Source organism: Brachionichthys hirsutus, chromosome 23 (assembly GCF_040956055.1).
Source record: "Brachionichthys hirsutus isolate HB-005 chromosome 23, CSIRO-AGI_Bhir_v1, whole genome shotgun sequence".
NCBI classification, from domain to species: Eukaryota; Metazoa; Chordata; class Actinopteri; order Lophiiformes; family Brachionichthyidae; genus Brachionichthys; species Brachionichthys hirsutus.
Genome location: NC_090919.1, coordinates 7,877,740 through 7,901,673, shown reverse-complemented (window position 1 = coordinate 7,901,673; position 23,934 = coordinate 7,877,740). Strand labels below are relative to the sequence as shown.

The window sequence follows — 23,934 nt, the reverse complement described above, 5'->3', positions numbered from 1 at the left end:
ACTTTCAACGGAAACAAGACCGCAAGGGCTTTTTAGAAATGCTCCTCTTAGACAGGATGTTTGACTGTACTTGTACTGTAATACATACTACTGTGTGACTGTTCTTGTACTGTAATACATGCTACTGTGTAACTGTACTTGTACTCTAACATTCTATCTAATAAATATATTCATCATCATCATCAGCGTTCCCAGTGCATCGTGTCGGTCCTTTCTCCGTGTGTTCTCCTGTGTACCTGACGCTTTCTGCACCTTCTCCAAGGAGGGTTGTTGGCAGCGCGATTTATTTGCTGCAGCCGATGCTCACTCATCGACTCTTGTTTCAATGTTGCACTGTACTTGTACTGTGTACTTGTACTGTGATGACACTGACAAAAGCTTTCCATTTCCATCGCCCATTCTGTTTGGAAAGTTCCAAGTCTCCCTGCCTGATCATAATTGCTTTGGTGCTTTATCAGGAGACTATTTATCATATTTATTTATTAACAGAAGTTATTTTGGAACGATCAATTAATGTCTCTGATCTAACATTTGTATTTAAACGGCACATTTTTTCTGTTTAGATTTGGTGCTTGTATACCTGATAATGCCTCCCACCCTGTACAGGTAGTTACTTGTCTCTTTGCTGCCCTCTTGTGGACGAATCCTTCAGCGTAAAATTAGAGTCGAGGGAGAAAAGAGTCGAAAGCATTAAGTGACTACAACTTCCAATATGGCGTCGCTGCGACCAGAACAGGTGGTCTGGTGTCTGCCGTGTTGAACACAGAGCCCCGCCCACACCCGGGCTGCTCGTACCTCGCTCAGGTGCAGCTCCGTCAGCACCTTCACCCCAGCCCTCGCCTTCTGCTGCTGTGGTTGCTATGGCAACAGGTGCTTCCTTTGTTCAACCAGTCCATTTAGAGGCAGCCGTGACCCCCCTGAAGGCGAGCCTGTCTGAGGAGGACACTCTGGACGTCCACGTCTTTGTGGACAACCGTCCCGGCTGTGGATCCGTCCACCTTTTAGGTAACATGCTGCATTATTTATACGAAGACAGAATGAAATGAATTCCTTCATCAGCAGCTCCAGGTTCAAAGACGACCTCACTCGTCTTCGTTTAGCTTCATCCCCCTTTATATGACTGACAGCTTTATATAAAATAAATCAAAGTGAAAACACATCTGTAAATAACATCGATGAACATCTGTTCAAAGTTCAGCCGAACGATTGTCCAGTCGAGAGACAAAGCGAAGGGTTAACGAAAACCGCTTTCAATAGGAACCTGCTGCTAACATGCTAAGGCTTGTTAGCTTGTGGATGCTAACAAGCCTTAGCATCAATGCACGCACATTCCACATGTTGGACACCGTCCATTTGAATAAAACTTTAGCTCCTCTTGTCAGTCTTCTCCTCCTGGTCCTCCTGGGGAGCTGCTCCTTTCTGGTGGACAGCCACGGCTCCTTTCCTCTGGGGGAGAACGGTGAAGAAGGCCTCCTGCCAGCTCCCCTTCTCCAGGTACGCCAGGATGATCTCAAACACTAGGAAACGAGCACAGAGCCGGTCAGGTGCGTTACAAGCCCCGCCTCTTCAGCTAGGAAACGAGCAGAGCCGGTCAGGTGCGTTACAAGCCCCGCCTCTTCAGCTAGGAAACGAGCAGAGCCGGTCAGGTGCGTTACAAGCCCCGCCTCTTCAGCTAGGAAACGAGCACAGAGCCGGTCAGGTGCGTTACAAGCCCCGCCTCTTCAGCTAGGAAACGAGCAGAGCCGGTCAGGTGCGTTACAAGCCCCGCCTCTTCAGCTAGGAAACGAGCACCGAGCCGGTCAGGTGTGTTACAAGCCCCGCCTCTTCAGCTAGGAAACGGGCACCGAGCCGGCCAGGTGTGTTACAAGCCCCGCCTCTTCAGCTAGGAAACGAGCACCGAGCTGGCCAGGTGTGTTACAAGCCCCGCCTCTTCAGCTAGGAAACGAGCACCGAGCCGGTCAGGTGCGTTACAAGCCTGCTCATACCTAGCTCAGGTGCAGCTCTGTCAGCACCTTACCAAACACAGAGCCCCGCCCACACCTGGGCCGCTCATACCTAGCCCCGCCGACAGTGTGTTGCCCCGCAACGACCGACCGTAGCGTCTCCTGCTGCCGCGATGTCATTCTTGTTCAGACAACAGGTTTGTCTGCAGATGTGTTAGCATGCTGGAGGACGTTCACTGCAGCTAGCGAGCTAACTAGCAACCTGAGGCTGTCATCAGCGGATGGAGGCGCTAGCGGTGACAGAGGTCATGTGACTTCCAGCAGGCGGACCTTACCGTGGTTGACGGCCAGAACTTTGCGACTGTTCATCTTCACGAAGCTGCTCAGAGGAAGCTGCGCGTGCTCGATGCCCAGCTCCTCGGCCTTCTCGAAGGTGATGCCCTGCAAAAAACGGCGTTACAGAGGGGTGGGGACAGCGGGTCGGGGGGGGGGGGTCAGACTCACTTTGTGATGGTTGTGGTCCACGAGGCCTCCTATCACATAGGCCTTCGTCTGGTCCAGCTCCTCCAGGACATGGGGAGACTCAGAGGTCAGGTACACCAGCTCCTCTTTAGCCACGAGCTCACTGTAGTGCTGCGTTGTGATGCTGATGTCCTGCATAATGACGACAACAGGTGAACAGGGGCAGAGGTGCTTCCCCTCATGTGTTGAGGTGAGAAGTGCGTCTGATAACTGCGAATTGATTCCATAACGTTTCCTTTTGGCCGGTATTTTCAGAATCGCTGCTTTATTTACGGTTCCCCCGTATTTACGGTTCCCCCCGTGTTTACGGATCCCCCGTATTTACGGATCCCCCGTATTTACGGATCCCGCCTATTTACGGTTCCCCCGTATTTACGGTTCCCCAGTATTTACGGTTCCCCCCGTGTTTACGGATCCCCCGTATTTACGGTTCCCCCGTGTTTACGGATCCCCCGTGTTTACGGATCCCCCGTACTTACGGATCCCGCCCATTTACGGTTCCCCCGTATTTACGGTTCCCCCGTGTTTACGGCTCCCCCGTGTTTACGGCTCCCCCGTATTTACGGATCCCCCGTATTTACGGATCCCCCGTATTTACGTTTCCCCCGTATTTACGGATCCCCCGTACTTACGGATCCCGCCTATTTACAGTTCCCCCGTGTTTACGGTTCCCCCGTGTTTACGGTTCCCCCGTGTTTACGGTTCCCCCGTGTTTACGGTTCCCCCGTATTTACGGTTCCCCCGTATTTACGGTTCCCCCCGTGTTTACGGATCCCCCGTATTTACGGTTCCCCAGTATTTACGGTTCCCCCCGTGTTTACGGATCCCCCGTATTTACGGTTCCCCCGTGTTTACGGTTCCCCCGTATTTACGGTTCCCCAGTATTTACGGTTCCCCCGTATTTACGGATCCCCCGTATTTACGGTTCCCCCGTATTTACGGTTCCCCCGTATTTACGGTTCCCCCCGTGTTTACGGATCCCCCGTGTTTACGGTTCCCCCGTGTTTACGGTTCCCCCGTATTTACGGTTCCCCCGTGTTTACGGATCCCCCGTGTTTACGGATCCCCCGTGTTTACGGATCCCCCGTACTTACGGATCCCGCCTATTTACGGTTCCCCCGTATTTACGGTTCCCCCGTGTTTACGGTTCCCCCGTATTTACGGTTCCCCCGTCCAGACGGATGGGTGGCTGTTCTCTGTCTAAAACACCCCCACCCGGTGGTGACCTCTAAATCCTCAAGGTGAGGACTAAGGCTCTGCTGGTTTCACCTGGTCCATGACATCATTGCGGAGCTGTAAAACCCTGACCTTCCAGTTGATCCATCCCTTGTCCTTGTCGTCCATGCTCTGCTTCAGCTGTCCTCCCAGGCTGGTTAGACTGAACTGGACAGAAGGAGGGGGGGGGGGGCAGTTAGACAACAGGCGGGACACTCGGGACTGCAGAATGGACGCCACTCACCTGCACAGGACACGAGGCCCGTCTGTTCTCAGCATAGCACCGCTGGATCTGTTTGTGAAGCTTCCACACGTCCTGAAATACAAGAGCAGCATTCAGAGCCTCAGCCCCCCCCAGCAGAGCCCCCTCCCAGCAGAGACCCCCTCCCAGCAGAGACCCCCCACCCAGCAGAGACCCCCCCAGCAGCACTTACCTTCAGCACCATGAGGCTGTCGAAGCTGCAGTCCACCAGCAGCCTGAGCGAACCGGGCCTCCCTTCTCTGCGAGGACGTTTGACCAAGAGGGACGCTGCTCCTCTGTCCTCCTGCTGGACACTTTGTCTCTGCTCACGGCGCTGCCGCTTCCTCTCCTTCCGTCTCTGCCTGCAGGACAAGACGGGGCAGATGTCAAACATGTGGACCAAGGAGGCCCAGACTGGGTGAATGAAGAGCTGGAGAAGTTGTATGGAGCGAAGGCAACAGTGGCTCCACTAGTGATCGGGGCACTAGGGGCAGTAACCCCCCAGCTGGGTGCATGGCTCCAGTACTGATCAGGGCACTAGGGGCAGTAACCCCCCAGCTGGATGCATGGCTCCAGTACTGATCAGGGCACTAGGGGCAGTAACCCCCCAGCTGGGTGCATGGCTCCAGTAGTGATCGGGGCACTAGGGGCAGTAACCCCCCAGCTGGGTGCATGGCTCCAGTACTGATCGGGGCACTAGGGGCAGTAACCCCCCAGCTGGGTGCATGGCTCCACTAGTGATCGGGGCACCAGGGGCAGTAACCCCCCAGCTGGGTGCATGGCTCCACTAGTGATCGGGGCACTAGGGGCAGTAACCCCCCAGCTGGGTGCATGGCTCCAGTAGTGATCGGGGCACTAGGGGCAGTAACCCCCCAGCTGGGTGCATGGCTCCAGTAGTGATCGGGGCACTAGGGGCAGTAACCCCCCAGCTGGGTGCATGGCTCCAGTAGTGATCGGGGCACTAGGGGCAGTAACCCCCCAGCTGGGTGCATGGCTCCAGTAGTGATCGGGGCACTAGGGGCAGTAACCCCCCAGCTGGGTGCATGGTTCCAGTAGTGATCGGGGCACTAGGGGCAGTAACCCCCCAGCTGGGTGCATGGCTCCAGTAGTGATCGGGGCACTAGGGGCAGTAACCCCCCAGCTGGGTGCATGGCTCCAGTAGTGATGGGGGCACTAGGGGCAGTAACCTCCCAGCTGGGTGCATGGCTCCAGTAGTGATCAGGGCACTAGGGGCAGTAACCCCCCAGCTGGGTGCACGGCTCCAGTAGTGATCAGGGCACTAGGGGCAGTAACCCCCCAGCTGGGTGCACGGCTCCAGTAGTGATCAGGGCACTAGGGGCAGTAACCCCCCAGCTGGGTGCATGGCTCCAATAGTGATTGGGGCACTAGGGGCAGTAACCCCCCAGCTGGGTGCATGGCTCCAGTAGTGATTGGGGCACTAGGGGCACACATATATATATATACACATTCCTTTGTGATAAAGCTTCCTTCGTTCATAATGGAACGCTGAACGTCTGGCGAGCCCTTTTAACATTTAACAGCTAGACCAGGGGTCACCAACGCGGTGCCCGCGGGCGCCTGCAAGGACCTTCTGAGTCGCCCGTGAGCCCTTCTAAAAATAGCTTGCCATAGCCCGTTACCAGGGAGCTGCGTCTAATGTTTTTGTTTCTATCCACCAATCCATTTTCTTGTCGATGAGACGATCGTCTCTTCCACACCTACTTCATCCGCTCTGTGGGTCACGGAGGTTACTGGAGCCAATCCCAGTGGAGTACGGGTCAGAGCCGGGGGTCACGGAGGTTACTGGAGCCAATCCCAGTGGAGTACGGGTCAGAGCCGGGGGTCACGGAGGTTACTGGAGCCAATCCCAGTGGAGTACGGGTCAGAGGCGGGGGTCACGGAGGTTACTGGAGCCAATCCCAGTGGAGTACGGGTCAGAGGCGGGGTTCAGGGAGTTACTGGAGCCAATCCCAGTGGAGTACGGGTCAGAACCGGGGGTCACGGAGGTTACTGGAGCCAACCCCAGTGGAGTACGGGTCAGAGGCGGGGGTCACGGAGGTTACTGGAGCCAATCCCAGTGGAGTACGGGTCAGAGCCGGGGGTCGCGGAGGTTACTGGAGCCAATCCCAGTGGAGTACGGGTCAGAGGCGGGGTTCAGGGAGTTACTGGAGCCAATCCCAGTGGAGTACGGGTCAGAGCCGGGGGTCACGGAGGTTACTGGAGCCAATCCCAGTGGAGTACGGGTCAGAGCCGGGGGTCACGGAGGTTACTGGAGCCAATCCCAGTGGAGTACGGGTCAGAGGCGGGGTTCAGGGAGTTACTGGAGCCAATCCCAGTGGAGTACGGGTCAGAGGCGGGGTTCAGGGAGTTACTGGAGCCAATCCCAGTGGAGTACGGGTCAGAGCCGGGGGTCACGGAGGTTACTGGAGCCAATCCCAGTGGAGTACGGGTCAGAGCCGGGGGTCACGGAGGTTACTGGAGCCAATCCCAGTGGAGTACGGGTCAGAGGCGGGGTTCAGGGAGTTACTGGAGCCAATCCCAGTGGAGTACGGGTGAGAGGCGGTTCCACCCCTGGAGCGTCGTCAGAGCAACGTGCAGACAGAGAACCAGTTACGCACACGCTACGGATAATTTAACTTTTGCATTGGTGTTACATTTAAATTAATATTGAAAAATGGTTCTAAAATGTCTTGAATGAGATCAGCAGCAGCTGAAAACAAATCTTCATCGAGTAAAGATCAGTTTGCGGGCGCAGTGAAGGAGAGAACCCCGAAAACATTAATGAAAAAAGACAAACACTAACAGTGAATGGGAGGAGGAGTCCTTTCTTACCAGTCAGAGATTGTGTGCTTTATTTGCGGGGCGACTGTGGCGATGACAAAGTGGCTCAATGTGGAGAGACATTTCCGACTGGGTCACATTTTACCCCGCTAACTACCCCCCCGGGGCAGCGACCCGCAAGTCGAGAAAGCCCGTGAGCAGGGCGACCAGCTGTCCCGCATTTTAATGTTACTGCCACATATTTTATATTAATACTTAAAGTCATAGCGACACCAGCGCGGGGTTCGCTGCTTTTCTCCTTTCTCTCCTCCACCCAAGCAAAACAGCTGCAAACGGACGGGCGAGGCCGTTTCTGATTGGATGCTCTGTCCTTCCGGTATGATTGACAGCTGCTTGTCATCGTTCACTGCATGCGCTAACCCTGACTGGGGTTGGAGACCTTCTGTTTAAATTAGTTTTTATATATTTTTTTACCAGTTAAAACTTTTGTGTCCCGTAGTGCCTAGGAGCAGAGCAAGACCCCAAAAATGCGGAGACAGAGTTGGGAAACCAAAATATAGTCTTTAATTGTTCCCAAAACACAAAACACTCAGTCTAAACTGCACTGAGGGATGGACGGGCTGGAACGTCCAGTAAGAGACCAACACAAAATCACAGCCAAACAAAAGAGCAGAAACAACAGCCGGTCGGGAAATCAACTCCAAGAAACAAAATCAAAATACTCAGCTGGGTTCGGAAACTGGCAGAGAACGGAACGGCTTCTCCAAGAACGCAGAGACTGGACCGGGAACTGGACCGAGAAACACCTACGGGAGGCATTCGGGTGATCTGGTAACTGACTGTGGAGACGGAGGGACTTTAAGCAGTGGGGTAATGGGGATGATGGGTTCCAGGTGCGTCTGTAACTGCCGCTCCATTCTCTGCCACGCCCACTGTCAAGAGAGGGAGGGAGAGGGAAGAACGAATGAAACCAAAAACAACCCCGAACCCCAACAAAAACAACACAAGATTAGAAAAAATAATAATTGATAGCCCCATTCTTTGTGGAATGTTTATTTCCATGGTTTCCGTATAAAATAAAAGACTTCTGAACAAGTCAAATCTGTCCCCTACCTTGTTAAAACCATCCATCCATCCATCCATTTTCTTCCGCTTATCCGGGGGGGGGGGTCGCGGGGGCAGCAGCCTAAGCAGGGAAGCCCAGACTTCCCTCTCCCCGGCCACTTCCTCTAGCACTTCCGGGGGGATCCCGAGGCGTTCCCAGGCCAGCCGAGAGACATAGTCTCTCCAGCGTGTCCTGGGGCTTCCCCGTGGTCTCCTACCGGTGGGACGTGCCCTGAACACCTCACCAGGGAGGCGTCCAGGAGGCATCCTGAATAGATGCACCTCATCTGGCTCCTCTCAACGCGGAGGAGCAGCGGCTCTACTCCGAGCTCCTCCCGGATGACTGAGCTTCTCACCCTATCTCTAAGGGAGAGCCCCGCCCCCCTACGGAGGAAGCCGCTTGTACCCGGAATCTCGTTCTTTCGGTCACTACCCAAAGCTCGTGACCGTAGGTGAGGGTAGGAACAAAGATCGACCGGTAAATCGAGAGCTTCTCCTTTCGGCTCAGCTCTCTCTTCACCATGACGGATCTGTGCAGAGTCCGCATCACTGCAGACGCTGCACCGATCCGTCTGTTGATCTCCCACTCCATCCTTCCCTCACTCGTGAACAAGACCCCGAGGTACTTGAACTCCTCCACTTGGGGCAGGATCTCCTCCCCGACCTGGAGGGTGCACTCCACCCTTTTCCGGCTGAGAACCATGGCCTTGGATTAGAGGTGCTGATTCTCATCCCGGCCGCTTCACATGCGGCTGCAAACCGATCCAGTGAGAGCTGGAGGGCACGGCCTGATGAAGCCAACAGGATCACGTCGTCTGCAAAAAGCAGCGACCCAATCCTGAGGTCACCAAACCGAACCCCCTCGACGCCCTGGCTGCACCTAGAAATTCCGTCCATAAAAGTTACGAACAGAATCGGTGACAAAGGGCAGCCCAGACGGAGTCCAACCCGCACTGGAAATAGGTCCGACTTATTGCCAGCAACGCGGACCAAGCTCTGGCACCGGTCATATAGGGAGCGGACACCCCGTATCAGGGGGTCCGACACCCCATACTCCCGGAGCACCCCCCACAGTACTCCCCAAGGGACACGGTCGAATGCCTTCTCCAAGTCCACAAAACACATGTGGACTGGTTGGGCAAACTCACATGCACCCTCAAGGACCCTGCTGAGGGTGTAGAGCTGGTCCACAGTTCCACAGCCAGGACAAAAACCACATTGCTCCTTCTGAATCCGACGTTCGACTATCCGGCGGACCCTCCTCTCCAGTACCCCTGAATAGACCTTACCAGGGAGGCTGAGGAGTGTGATCCCTCTATAGTTGGAACACACCCTCCGGTCCCCCTTCTTATAAAGAGGGACCACCACCCCGGTCTGCCAATCCAAAGGCACTGCCCCCGATATCCATGCAATGTTGCAGAGTTGTGTCAACCATGACAGCCCTACAACATCCAGAGCCTTAAGGAACTCCGGGCGGATCTCATCCACCCCTGGGGCCTTGCCACCGAGGAGCTTTTTAACTACCTCAGCAACCTCAGTCCCAGAGATAGAGGAGCTCACCCCCGAGTCCCCAGGCCCTGCTTCCTCACTGGAAGGCATGTGGGTGGGATTGAGGAGGTCTTTGAAGTAGTCCCTCCACCGATCTACGACATCTCGAGTCGAGGTCAGCAGCGCACCATCCCCACCACACACAGTGTTGACCGTGCACTGCTTCCCCCTCCTGAGATGCCGGATGGTGGTCCAGAACCTCTTCGAAACCGTCCAGAAGTCGTTTTCCATGGCCTCACCGAACTCCTCCCATGCCCGGGTTTTTGGCTCAGCAACCGCGGTAGCTCCGCCCCGCTTGGTCTGTCGATACCTGTCTGCTGCCTCCGGAGTCCCACAGGCCAAAAAGGCCTGATAGGACTCCTTCTTCAGCTTGACGGCATCCCTCACCACCGGTGTCCACCAAGAGGTTCGGGAATTGCCGCCACGACAGGTACCGACCACCTTACGGCCACAGCACCGATCGGCCGCTTCAACAATGGAGGCACAAAACATGGTCCACTCGGACTCAATGTCCCCTGCCTCCCCCGGTACATGGTCGAAGCTCTCCAGGAGGTGGGAGTTAAAACTCCTTCTGACAGGAGATTCTGCCAGACGTTCCCAACAGACCCTCACAATACGTTTGGGCCTGCCAGGTCTGTCCAGCATCCTCCCCCACCATCAGTGTTGACTCACCACCAGGTGATGATCGGTTGACAGCTCTGTCACCCGAGTATCCAAGACATGCGGCCGCAAGTCCGGTGAGACGACTACAAAGTCGGTCATCGAACTGCGGCCTAGGGTGTCCTGGTGCCAAGTGCACATATGGACACCCTTATGCTTGAACATGGTGTTTGTTATGGACAATCTGTGATGAGCACAGAAGTCCAATAACAAAACACCACCCGGATTCCGATCAGGGGGGCCATTCCTCCCAATCACACCCCTCCAGGTCTCACTGTCATTACCAACATGGGCATTGAAGTCCCCCCACGCCCTTGTTAAAACGTTGTTAATAATTAGTGTGAGTCATCATTAAACATGATCAGTGTATTACACAGATGAATATCACCAATGATTAATGGTAAATTGAGCAAATGTTTTATTTCAGAAGTGTGTATCAAACTGGTAGCCCTTTGCATGAATTGGTGCCCAGTAAGTAGCCCTCGGCTTCAAAAAGGTTGGTGACCCCTGACCCCTGAGCTAGACTGTTTGCAGAGAATGTCCACGAAGACATTCTCCCCAGGACATTCCTGTGTCTGGGGGCAGTGGCGTCGTTAGGCCTATTTTAGGGGTAATAATTTGGGGTTGTTTTATAAAATTTTCATATGTACATATCTTTTGTTCAGTGTGCATTCCAATAATGCTTCCAGAATATGAGTTTAAATAAACAAACATGTAACTGTCCTTATTTACTTAAATCTGATCATGGATCTGTTTCCCCTCACTTCATGACGTAAGGTAGAGAACCCGTTCCACCTGTTCCTATAGAGAATGCCCACATCACTGAAACTCCAGTCCACGTTTTCCCTGTGGCCGCTAATTGTCGGTCCCTGCAGCGTGTTTGAAGCACACAGAGCAGAATAGAAGAGCTTCAGGAGAAGAACGTGAACGGATGGATGGAGAATGGATATAAGAAAGTTTATAAAGAAAGTAAGTTTATCACTGCTGGTAGTAACATTTAGTTATTGTGTGACACACTTAAGGGAAACGCACAGATGCATTAGCCATGGAGCTGTATGAGAGAACCACAGCCCTGAGCCACGCCCACAGTCTCCCTGAATCAGGGGCAGAGACCTGCAGAACCTGGAGGAACCTGCAGAACCTGGAGGAACCTGCAGGACCTGGAGGAACCTGCAGAACCTGGAGGCACCTGCAGAACCTGGAGGAACCTGCAGGTTCACGCACTGAATGGAACTCAGACACAGTGAAAAGAGAGTTACTTTCCCTTGCGTGGATAGGATGATAGCTTGAGTTCAGATTCTGCAGTAGATGCAGAGCTACTAAAAGGCATCCAGCATGCAGGCCTGAATGTGAGAACCTCTTGAGTGGATCACACTTGAATGAACTTCAACACTCCAGCCTGAAAACAGAGGAGGTTCTGGTGACCTGAAACAGAGGAGGTTCTGGTGACCTGAAACAGAGGAGGTTCTGGTGGCCTGAAACAGAGGAGGTTCTGGTGACCTGAAACAGAGGAGGTTCTGGTGACCTGAAAACAGAGGAGGTTCTGGTGACCTGAAACAGAGGAGGTTCTGGTGACCTGAAACAGAGGAGATTCTGGTGACCTGAAACAGAGGAGGTTCTGGTGACCTGAAACAGAGGAGGTTCTGGTGACCTGAAACAGAGGAGGTTCTGGTGACCTGAAACAGAGGAGGTTCTGGTGGCCTGAAACAGAGGAGGTTCTGGTGACCTGAAACAGAGGAGGTTCTGGTGGCCTGAAACAGAGGCTGGATGTTCTCCCAAAGATATATTGTCTGTTCACAACCTCCTTGATTCAGACATGTTTCCCTCTCTGAAGGTTCTACCCAAGTTGCCCTAACGGTGCCGTAAGCAGCTGCTCATGTGAAAGGTCCTTTAGAGCACTGCGTCGGTATCGCTGCGTCGGTTGCACCGCGTCGGTTTCACCGCGTCGGTTGCACCGCGTCGGTTGCACCGCATCGGTTGCACCGCGTCGGTTGCACCGCGTCGGTTGCACTGCGTCGGTATCGCTGCGTCGGTTTCACCGCGTCGGTTGCACTGCGTCGGTTGCACTGCGTCGGTTGCGTTAAAGACTTCACAGTCTTGCAGTCTTTGAAGACGAGCTTCAGAATCACAACAGAGAGATCGACTCTGAGAAAGAGACGCGTTCTTTGATGCTTCCATCCAGCGAGTAACTTGTAATTGTAGCCATTTTGTTTCTTGCTAATGCTGCAAACATCCTGTTACTGTTTAAACCTGTTTGTTGTTGTTTAAAACACACTGAAATAATAATAATGTATAATTTATCAGCCCTTGTTAGCCCTTTGAGGTTTTGTGCTCGTACGCTACATTGCATCTCCAGGGGGCTCAGCCCCCCTGTCCTTAAAACCTAGTGACGCCCCTGGTTGGGGGGGGTACAGGTATCTGCAGCACATGTTAATGAACGTCCTCCAGCAGTGACCAGCGATGACGTCACACCCACGCTACAACAACACAGCTGACTTACTTCCGGAGCTCCCGCTCTTCTTCCCACTTCCGCTGCTTCAGGACTTTCTTCCTCTGTCTTTTGGACACACTCGGCTTTTGTCCCTTCATGTCCTCCTGCTGGGACGGAGCCTCGACGTCCATCCAGCCAGGTCGTATGCAATCCGGACGAGCCGCTCGGCTGGGTCACGTGTGTGGTCGCGCATGTATTACGTCATTTAACGGCGTCAGACGCATTCGTGCTCTTCTTCATAATTTGTTTAATGATCCAACATCAACTTTTACTGCCATAATTTTCGTTTATCTATTTTAGTTTTTGCGTTAAGCATATTTAAATATTTATTGTTATTTGATCGTTTCAGGGTCGGAACTAATGTTCAGTAAATGTTTTCCGCACGTGCACTAATTAATGATGCACGCTAGTTAAGGAGAAGGCGAAGTAAGACCAATAAATATTACGTCGTTAAAAGTCCTCATTTCTGCCTCTCAGTGAGGGTCAGCCAGCGAGTTCATCAATACCACCATCAATACCACCATCAATACCACCATCAATACCATGGTGGTATTGATGGTGGTATTGACGGTGGCATTGACGGTGGCATTGACGGTGGTATTGACGGTGGTATTGATGGTGGCGTTGACGGTGGTATTGATGGTGGTATTGATGGTGGCGTTGACGGTGGCGTTGACGGTGGCATTGACGGTGGCATTGACGGTGGCATTGACGGTGGTATTGATGGTGGTATTGATGGTGGTATTGATGGTGGTATTGATGGTGGTATTACTCTATATACTCTGTTGATAGTTGAGGAGTATTCAGATTACTGAGAAATGGCTCAATATCCTCCGGGTTGGGTTTATTAGCTGCTGAATACAAGTTGTGGTAAAACGTGTAAAATATCTGATTGATTTCTTCTGGTGATTGCGTGCACTCACCATTTAACCCTTTCATTGCTGTTATGAGAGATCTTTCTCTGTTACGTTGGAGTTGATTCGCCAGAAACTTGCCTGATTTGTTATTATATTCAAAGTCGTTGTATCTCAATTGTTGTAATATGAACTCTGTTTTCTTTGATAATATATCATCTAGTTTTAGTTTTGTGTTTTGTAGTTCAAGCCACGTTTGATTGCTTGAGTTCGCTGCGTAAGCATCGGTTAATAGTTTAATTTTCTCCTCTATTCCTTTTCCATTTTCTGTTCCTGTTTTTTTTTGTAAGAGGCATATGATATAATTTTACCTCTGATTACAGCTTTCCCTGCTTCCCAGAGTAAAGACGGAGAAGAGTTTGGAGAGTCATTCATTTCCAGATAGTCTGCCCACTCTCTTCTTATGACCCTATCAAATTCTGCATCTTTAAGCAAAGAGGTGTTAAAGCGCCACGTCGACGGGGGTTCAAAGGTCGCTGAGATTTGTAAGGTGAGCGTGACCGGAGCATGATCGCTGATAATTATTGGATTAATTTTAGTAGAAATATTCTCAATCACAGAATTATTTGTGAGAAAATAATCAATTCTTGAGAATGAACGGTGCACAGAAGAAAAGAACGTGTATTCCCTCTTCATTGGATTCTTTCATCTCCAGCCGTCGCCAAGGCCAAAGTCATCCATATACTCCAGTAGTACTTTGGCTGATTGTGTACTGTAGTACTGGAGCGATCTACTGATGGATGTAGAACTGTGTTGAAGTCTCCGCCGATGATGATAGTTGATTCTGCTGTTAGCTCGAGTAGCTGAGAGAACAATGTGTGGAAGAAGGCCGGATCATCACTATTAGGAGCGTACAGATTCACTATTGAGTATAATTTATTGAATAATAATGTATCGGCCCTCTGGATCCGTTACAGTGTTGTTTAACGTGAAGAGTAGTCTCTTGTGTATTAATATAGAGACTCCTCTTTGTCTGCTGTTATAGCAGGCAGAATAAACTTGACTGAAGTTTGTGTCTGTGAGTAATTTCTCTTCTGATTTTTGTAAATGGGTTTCTTGTAGGAGACAAATGTCTGCTTTTAATTTTGAGAGATGGTCTAAGATGTTGATTCTTTTTGCGTGAGAGCGAGCGCCACACACATTCCAGATAGCAAAATGAACTTAGACATACCGATGGTGAGCAGTCAGGTCTAACTGTGTGTATCTCTGTGAGCTGCTTACTATTCTCTGCATGTGATGAGTTAAAGTCGAGGTGTTGGATGGTTGGATAGCTGAGAGGGATATAAAGAGTCTTAAATGTGTGCACAGTAGAATCAAGAACACTGATACATAAACAAGTATAACAAACAAGTGATAGACATAGAGGGTGTGTGTGTGGGGAGAGGGGAGGGGTGAGTAAAAGGGAGGGGGAGACGTGAGGGGGGGGAGTGGATCTGAGGGGAGGGTTGGGACAAGAGGAATACATTAATTCCTAATAGCCCAGTGAGATTTGGATCATTTGTTTCTCTATTTCACATATATATATATATACGGACATACACATATATACATACATATACATACATAACCATCTACATATACACCAAAACATAACTACACCTACACATATTGACGAGCATTATGTTAAAGCATAATCCTCATCCACATGAAAATGCCTCTAATTCTTGGCTGAATGGAATAATTACGGGTGTTTCTGACTCAGAATAGCCAGGGGGGGGGGGGGGCAGGGTCTCGGTACAGCTGGTTGTCGATATATAGTTTATCCACAACCAGCGTAGCTCGTTTGCCCTTCTGCCTATTCTGCTTCATGATCGGATACAGTTCCTTTCGCCGCTCGTTGATCTCTCTCGGGAACTGGTCATTCATCCCGAAAGAGGTTCCTTTAAGCTCCCGTCCTTTGCTCTTTAGCAGCACTTTATGTTTAAAGTGTTCAAATTTGGCGATAACAGGACGGGGCCTATCGCCTCTACGGGCTCCGAGGCGGTGGACGCGGTGAAAGGAGATTGTACTTACCGTCTCCGGGGGAATTTTCAGTGACGTCGTCATAAAGTTTTTAATTAAGGACTCTGGGTTGTCCGCGGCGCTCTCTGAGATGCCTGAGAATATTAAATTGTCTTGCATACTGCGCGACTGAATGTCCAGGACTGTCTCTTTGAGCGTCTTATTTTCTGTTTTAATCTTCTCCATTTCGACTGACACAGTCGCAACGGAGGAGCGTAGCTCGATGTTCTCGCGCTGAAGCTCAGCCATCATACCATACGCGAGCTCCAAGCTAGCCTTCAGATCTTTAACGTCGGCGTGGAGCACGCCGAGGACGTCCAGTTTTTTATTAATGGAGTCCAGTACGCTAGTCGGAGCATCTCCGTTGCCGAGATCTTCCGTATCAGTAGCCGAGTCGGCCTTTCTTTTCTTGGAGGGATTATCGCCCGACGCGGATTCCTCCATGACGCAGCAGCTGGAATAATACTCGTCGATAAATACCTCGAGGTCCTCCACGCTGAGCGATAATCCAATCCGTCAATTTATGAAAGTAATCGAAAAGGGCGAATTATGCGATGGTGATGTCTAATATTATATTAGTAGCAGAAAGCCGTCATGTATCTTATCCAAAAATCACACGGGAGGTCTCGCGTGATCACATCCGGTCCGACCGCGTTTACGGTCCGTCTGGAAACACTCTACGGTCCGTCCGTCCCTGGACCGTCTGATTGTTACCTGATTGTTAGTGATGATTCCTACCTTCCAGCGTTCCAAATCGACCTCCGTGTTTTGACCCTGCCTGATTCCTGGATTCTGTCTCTTTGCCTGCCATCTTGGATCTGTCTGCCTGTCTTTTCTGACTGCCTGGTTGGTGACCTCTGCCTGATTTTTGGAACTGCCTCATTGCCTACCCCATCCTGATTTGTCTGCTACTTTGGACTGACTACCTGGTAAAGAACAGTGAAGCTCAGTTGCTGGATTCCCCTTCTACTGTCGTGCATTTGGGTTCTGACCTGCCTCGGTCCGTGACAGACACACCAGGACCAAGAGGGACAGTCTAAAATCTAAATGTGAATAACCCATCAGAGAGTCAAGGTAAAAAAATGAATCACAATCCAAGTGTGGTTCACAAACACTACATGATGAAGAGATGGGAAGGCAAGGAGTAAGAAGAAACTAGCGCACTTCAAAACAAAGACTGGAGGAGAAAAGACAACCTGAACAACCACAACTAAACAAACCTCCACCAGGAGCTCAGGGTCCTGTTACGTCATCGAAAAGCAATCCAGGTTCACACAGAAGAGGTCCCGGTTTACACAGGAAAACAATTCAGTGAAACATTCCAGATTCACACAGTGAAACAATCAAGGTTCATGTCGGGGGTTTTCCCTGACACACTGTGTAAGAAATAATTAAACGCACACAAAATGAATCAGGCAGACAAACTTCGATACTTTACCGGTAAGGAGGACCTTGCTCGCCCAGCGGCTGCGACCAAAAAGAACCCTCCCCCGAGACCTCACGGCCCTTTTATTAACACGGTGAAAGTAGGTGGTCTCAGGTATTACATAGATCCCTACCCCCTTCGATGAAACTAGAGACAAAGGGATCTCTACCTAGAGAAACACTCGTGGACACCTCCATCTTAAAAACTCTACAATGAAACAATGAAAATAAAACAATAACTCTAACAGTTCACACAGGAAAACAGTCCAGGTTCACACAGTGAAACAGTCCAGGTTCACGCAGGAAAACAGTTGAAATCGTTTGGATTAAAGTCTTTATCAATCCAGACTGTCAGATGGGACGTCACATTTTAATGACGGTGGAGTCTTTAAAGGTCACATATTATACTCTTTTTCCACAAGTTAACAGTTCCCAGACACTTCTATGAAATATCTGTGATGGTCTTTGGTCAAAACAGCAAACAGACGCTGTTGGAGAGCGTCCCGCTTGTCTGTCTCAAACAGATGCTGCAGGACAGTGGGAAAGTGATTTAAGGAATTAGTGTCATTTTGGCAGCAGTTCCATGACCATCACTGGTCTTTAACTTTCCTCAATCACAGTGTATGTGTAGGTTCTTTTTAACTTTCCTTGTGACCTTCAGACTTTGCACATTGTTTCACCATAAACAGTGCTGAGGGCTCCAACATTAGCGTCTCACTGTCAGATGAGACGGGGAACTCCAAGTGTCCACCCACCCTGCAGCTGATTTAGGTGGTCACGTCCCAGAGGACATGTGAATATGTCTTCTCATGTTGGCTGACCCTGCTGCACCTCGAACTTATCAGGTAGCGGGTTGACGTCCAGCAGCAGCTGCAGCGCTCTGTGTGGGTGCTAACAAACACCTGCCACGACACACACACACACACACAAACACCCAGGACACGGCAGTGTGATGGCTCAAGTGCAAACTTCAAATCACCAAGTCTTTTTCCCGAGTTCTTATCAACATGATATAACAAAGTCTGCACACGGGATGCCGTTAGGCTGGGCGTTGAAGTGAGGCAAGGAGAAAGCCAGTCTGAGGTGCAGCTGTTGCTAATGGGTCCATCCCAAGTACACCTGTCAGGTGGATTACCTCCATCAGGATTAAATGCCCACCAATATAGAAATAAGTGTACAACATGAACAAAAGTCTACGACGTTCTGCGAGTGTTTCTGTATAGATCGGTCAAAAGCAGAAACCAAGACGTGTCTAGATGTCCAGCTGGTATTGTGAGAAGCATTTGTGCTTCTAACAGACTTAAAGGTTGTTCGGTATTCAAATACAGATACAAGATGCATCTTCCTTCACTCACGTACCAAAAGGCTAGCGTACATTACAAGCTAGCATACATTAGGCTACAAAGGCTAGCGTACATTGAAAGCTAGCATACATTAGGCTACAAAGGCTAGCATACATTAGCCTACAAAGGCTAGCGTACATTACAAGTTAGCATACATTAGGCTACAAAGGCTAGCATACATTACAAGCTACAGATACGGTTGTCCAACCGTCACAACCACTGACCTGTCCAGGTAAACTGTCCTTCATCTGTGCTCCACCACAAAGCTCATGGTGGTCCTGTCAAAGGAAGGTGGAGCAACAATTCGGGGTCCCTGCTGGGAAGTGATGCTGAGGCCCGGCTGCTTGACACTGGGGAAGACCTGCAGTGGAGCCCCAGAGGCCATCTGGGGGGCTTAGCAGTGGTCACATAGAAGGGACCCTCCATGTACAAACCCTCAGTCTCCTGGCACAAAGCTTTGTCCTCGCTCGCGCCCTCCAGTTGCACCAACATCTGCGACTGCACCAGCGTCCTGGCAGAGATCAGAGATGGTGCCGACATGAATCCTGGGTAGATCATGTAAGCGTGTCCATATGCCCCTGGACTGGGGGCCAGTGGGGAGATCTGCAGCGGTGCTGGGGTTCTAGCTGGCTGCGGCATGGGGACATCCACGTACTGGCCCGTCTCAGGGTCGTAGAGACGTTTGTTGGCCGGCTGTACGGGCGTGTCAACAAGGTAGTAGTTTCCAGTGGTGGGATCCAGGAGCATCTTCCTTTGAGTGGCCTGAAAGGGGTCCAGAGTGGGTCTGGGGGTGACGGCTGGGGAGAAACAGTAAACCTGAGGCTGAGTGGTGGACATAGCCAAAGGTAAGGAGTGGTAACTGGTGGCCGGGGGGGTCTCTGGTGAGCTAGTCTCCATCTCAACACTGGAGTGTTTAGGAGTCAAGCTATGGTCTTCCGTCTCCCTGGTGCATGACATCCCCCTCCCTGATGGGGTTGCTGGGTGCGTCTGGGTGGTTAATGTATACCATGAAGCTTTGTCCTCACAGGACGCTCGTCTGTTGCTGCTGATGTGAGACTTGACTGGAATGGCCAGGTAGTCCTCACTTCCAGCCGGCGTCCTTGAGGTCTCACACCTGGACCTGTCTGCGTCCTCAGACCCGGCTCCCTCGTACTCAGCTGGAGGCACCTTTGGAGGTTGTGAAACAAAGCGCCTGGTTCTGAGAGGTGGTTCTGAGTCTGTGTTTTGATGGACCGCTTGTGGAGCGCTGAACCTGGACCTGGAGCTGAGGCTTCCTGCGGTGGCAGCAGCTTCCGTGGACTTGGTAGCCAGCCTGGCATCACGGCCACCGGCAGCCTGAACATGTTTGTCCTCTCGCCTCCAAAAGGCATCAGTACCCAGGGATGCCCCGTCCCTGCTGGACCCTCTAGCCCCGCCCACCTCGCTGTCGGTCAGAGGGAGGGGCCCGCTCTTCCTCTTCCATTCATTCCTATCAAACACGTAGAGTTGCTCCATGGTTTTCACAGCAGCCTGGAGCTTCTCAAACGCGACCTGGTTTGTCGCCTTGGACTCGTGTCTTTTGTCTGGATGTCTCTCCAGCCTCTCCGGAGCCATTAGGTTGTCGGCTGCCAACAGAAGGCCTCCCTCAGGGGGCCCTCTGCCTGCGGCCCCCAGCAGCGGGGCATCTTTAGCGCCCCCTGGTGACGACCTGTCTGCTTCCAGTCTGTTTGTGTTCACAGACTGACACCTGATCACGATGGGAGACACAGAGTCTGGAGTCCCACAGGGAACCTGCTTCTTCTGCTTGACCTGGTTGTCCATGTTTGACCTTCTTTCTTTATTGTCTAAGGAAACAAAGTGATAAGAACTTTTCACCAGTTTCCGGACATCCCTCACTTGGTGCAGGGGCGTCTGCAGCTTCCCTTTATTGTCTCGGACGTCTCTGACCGTGAAATGTGGCGCTTTATCTGGACACTCACCCTTCAGAGCTGCGGCCAGGCTGGCTGTGTTATATCCAGGATTTGGAGGACGCACTTTGAAGACGCCAATGGGCTCCGTTATTAAATGAATTGTAATCTCTGGACATTGGGATGCGTCTGCGTCCCTGGAGCCTTCTGCGTCTCCACATGAAGACTGCTTCCCGCTCTGCTGCCGTCCAGCGTCTTCCTCGGTGGACATTACCTGGAGATTTGGCACAAACAAGTGGGACATTTTCATCGGTGTGACACAGCTGGGGGGACTCTGGTCCTCCTGGCACCCTTTGCGCGCCGCCGGAGGCGACTTGTCTTTGTGGTCCTTGTCCTTCCAGCACCTGAAGGCGCTGTCTTGGCTGTGAAGCAGCGAGCTTCTTGACTCTTTTTCGGCGGCCTCTATAGATTCCGGCGTGGGGGCAGCCACGTCTCGTCTCCGGGGGTCGCTCTTGCTGTCCACCACACCGCCCAGTTCCTCCACACATGTTGGGGCCCAGTCGGGGCTCCCCTTGGAGGATTTGGAGCTCTGTCTGAGCGGCTCCCTGCCCCCCTTCCCCCCGAGGCTGTCACCGTCCTGGTGCACACAGCTTGGGGAAGGCGTCTGATGCGGCTCGCTGATCTCCCCCCTCTCCATCTTGCGCTCCTGCTCAAACTGCATCTTCTTTGAAATGACATTTTTGATCAAACTTGATGCGAATGTTGCTTTTTTCTGCGTGTCCTCCATGGCTGAGGACGAGGCCCGTCCGTCTCCTCTCAGGCTGCTCAGAACTTCCTGTCCGGAACTCAAGCCTCCTGCGTTTCGGGTGAACTCTGCGCGTCTTTCGCCCCCCGACATTCCCGATTTGACATTGCAACGAAAGTTGAGAGTCTCCGTGACTCTGATCACGCCACCGTGACCCTGAGCAAATTTCCCCATCAGCTCTATCTTCTTCGTGGACGATGTTGCGCCGTGAGGATCAGCTTTCAGAGAGAAGAGCTTGTCGGTGGGGGGGTTGATGCTGCCTATATTTTGAAAGGAGGCCAGCGCGCTTTGGTGTGAAACCAGATCTTGATCTAGTCCCTGCTGTGACAGCTTCATGTTTCCATACTTGAGGTCCAGGAACGCCAGCCGGTTGATCCCGACGCCGCGTTCGGAGGCAGACGATTCACTGGAGGTGCTGAAGCTGAACGCATCGAAGTGGGGATGGGCCAAACTCCTGAAGGTTCTGGCCGTCAGGCTGCGTACCTCCTTGTCAGTGTCGTCCAGCTCGCTGGACGCGCCGCTGGAATGCTCGCTGTGGAAGCACTTCGCCCTGTCACATGGCGTCTCTGCCGTCCCCCCCACCCCCCCGAGCGCATAACGGCCCCCGTCTCCAGAGCGCGTGGCATTTTCCTGTTTTTGGGTGTTGCTAGGGTCACTTATAGCTCGAGAAGTGGTTCTGATTGACAGGTGGATCTGCCCCCTGCCGCTGCCACTGCCCTGCTGCGCTTTGGCCCCGCCCCCATCAGGGCTGCACAGATTGCTTTCATGCAGAGTGCTGACTGAGTGAGGGTGGTGATCACCCCCGCTCTCACCTTCAAAGGTAGCGTAATCCACAAACAAGTACACCTGGGCGTCATCCTCCAGGTCCCAGCTGGTGGAGGAGCCCATCCCAAGGTCACTCTCAAGGTCAGACAGCTCCGCCAGCTGCATCTCGTGCGTCGTAATGTAATGAGGCTCATCTTCATCTTCCTCACTTCTCCCGCTGGAACAACGGTCGCTGCAGTGGAACTCCTCCTCTGGGGGTGTGTTCTGATCGTTGGGCGCCGTGGGCCAATCATCTGACGAGGACGGAGGCTCCTCCTTCTCACACTTCCCATCTACAGGATGCATTTTGCTCTTTCTCTTCTGGATTTGTTCAGCTCAGGGTTCCGTTCCGGAGCCGCTGCTGCTGACCAAGAACAAACATGTGGTTTCTCTCGGCCCCCCTCTGGGTCTGTCCTCCACACAGCGCCGCCAGAGCGTCTGCAGAATAGAACCTGCAGAGCTGCGTGACACGGGCCCGGCGACTCGGAGACACGCCGGCATTCCAGTCCGCCGGGAAACGAAGTATGAAGCCGAGGATCTCAAGAGGAGCAGAGAGTGAACAAGAGTTCCCAAGCTGTGGCTGTGGGGGCGGTGGGGGCCGCGGGGGCGGACTGTGGGGGCGGTGGGGGCCTCGGGGGCGGGCTGTGGGGGCGGTGGGGGCCATGGGGGCTGTGAGGGCCATTGGGGGGGGGGGGCTGTGGGGGCTGTGAGGGCCATTGGGGCTGTGGGGGCTGTGGGGTCCTTGGGGGCTGTGAGGGCCATTGGGGCTGTGGGGGCTGTGGGGTCCTTGGGGGCTGTGAGGGCCATGGGGGGGGGGGGGGGGGGGCGTGGACAAGATTGAGATCATTACACATGAAACAACCTCAAGGAAACACTTTAGAAGCAGGAATCAAAGTCAGGACTAATAAAGTTACTACAGGCCAAATAAAGTAACTACAGGCCTAATAAAGTTACTACAGGCCTAATAAAGTAACTACAGGCCTAATACAGTAACTACAGGCCTAATACAGTAACTACAGGCCTAATACAGTAACTACAGGCCTAATAAAGTTACTACAGGCCTAATACAGTAACTACAGGCCAAATAAAGTTACTACAGGCCTAATAAAGTAACTACAGGCCTAATACAGTAACTACAGGCCTAATACAGTAACTACAGGCCTAATACAGTAACTACAGGCCTAATACAGTAACTACAGGCCTAATAAAGTTACTACAGGCCTAATACAGTAACTACAGGCCAAATAAAGTAACTACAGGCCTAATAAAGTAACTACAGGCCTAATACAGTAACTACAGGCCTAATACAGTAACTACAGGCCAAATAAAGTAACTACAGGCCTAATACAGTAACTACAGGCCTAATACAGTAACTACAGGCCTAATACAGTAACTACAGGCCTAATACAGTAACTACAGGCCAAATAAAGTAACTACAGGCCTAATACAGTAACTACGGGCCTAATACAGTAACTACAGGCCTAATACAGTAACTACGGGCTTAATACAGTAACTACGGGCCTAATACAGTAACTACAGGCCTAATACAGTAACTACGGGCCTAATACAGTAACTACAGGTCTAATACAGTAACTACAGGTATAATACAGTAACTACAGGCCTAATACAGTAACTACGGGCCTAATACAGTAACTACAGGCCTAATACAGTAACTACAGGCCTAATACAGTAACTACGGGCCTAATACAGTAACTACAGGCCTAATACAGTAACTACAGGCCAAATAAAGTAACTACAGGCCTAATACAGTAACTACAGGCCTAATACAGTAACTACGGGCCTAATACAGTAACTACGGGTATAATACAGTAACTACAGGCCTAATACAGTAACTACGGGCCTAATACAGTAACTACAGGCCTAATACAGTAACTACGGGTCTAATACAGTAACTACAGGCCTAATACAGTAACTACAGGCCTAATACAGTAACTACGGGCCTAATACAGTAACTACGGGCCTAATACAGTAACTACAGGCCTAATACAGTAACTACAGGCCTAATACAGTAACTACAGGCCAAATAAAGTAACTACAGGCCTAATACAGTAACTACAGGTCTAATACAGTAACTACGGGCCTAATACAGTAACTACAGGCCTAATACAGTAACTACAGGCCAAATAAAGTAACTACAGGCCTAATACAGTAACTACAGGTCTAATACAGTAACTACGGGCCTAATACAGTAACTACAGGTCTAATACAGTAACTACAGGTATAATACAGT

At 51.6% G+C, this 23,934-nt stretch overlaps 2 protein-coding genes across 3 annotated transcripts; both read right to left on the bottom strand.

Moving 5' to 3' along the window:
• Positions 1–932: 932 nt before the first annotated feature.
• On the bottom strand, positions 933–18,255 carry trmt10a (tRNA methyltransferase 10A). Of its 2 annotated transcripts, XM_068755736.1 has the most exons (8): positions 16,859–18,255; positions 7,430–7,634; positions 4,115–4,283; positions 3,925–3,996; positions 3,774–3,848; positions 2,448–2,597; positions 2,279–2,384; positions 933–1,517 (listed from the first exon to the last, which is right to left on the bottom strand). In XM_068755736.1, the coding sequence occupies exons 2-8, from the start codon at positions 7,519–7,521 to the stop codon at positions 1,366–1,368; spliced, it is 816 nt and encodes a 271-aa protein (XP_068611837.1). In that variant the 5' UTR covers positions 7,522–7,634; positions 16,859–18,255; the 3' UTR covers positions 933–1,365. The 2 variants fall into 2 exon arrangements, with proteins under 2 accessions (XP_068611837.1, XP_068611836.1); XM_068755735.1 differs by lacking the exons at positions 7,430–7,634; positions 16,859–18,255 and adding an exon at positions 12,515–12,834 and having other exon boundaries at positions 934–1,517.
• Positions 17,704–21,989, bottom strand: c23h4orf54 (chromosome 23 C4orf54 homolog). Its single transcript, XM_068756190.1, is given in 3 exon segments — positions 17,704–17,747; positions 18,413–18,581; positions 18,584–21,989. Coding segments are annotated over 2 exon segments (3,555 nt in total). The 3' UTR covers positions 17,704–17,747; positions 18,413–18,432.
• Between the last annotated feature and the right edge of the window lie 1,945 nt (positions 21,990–23,934).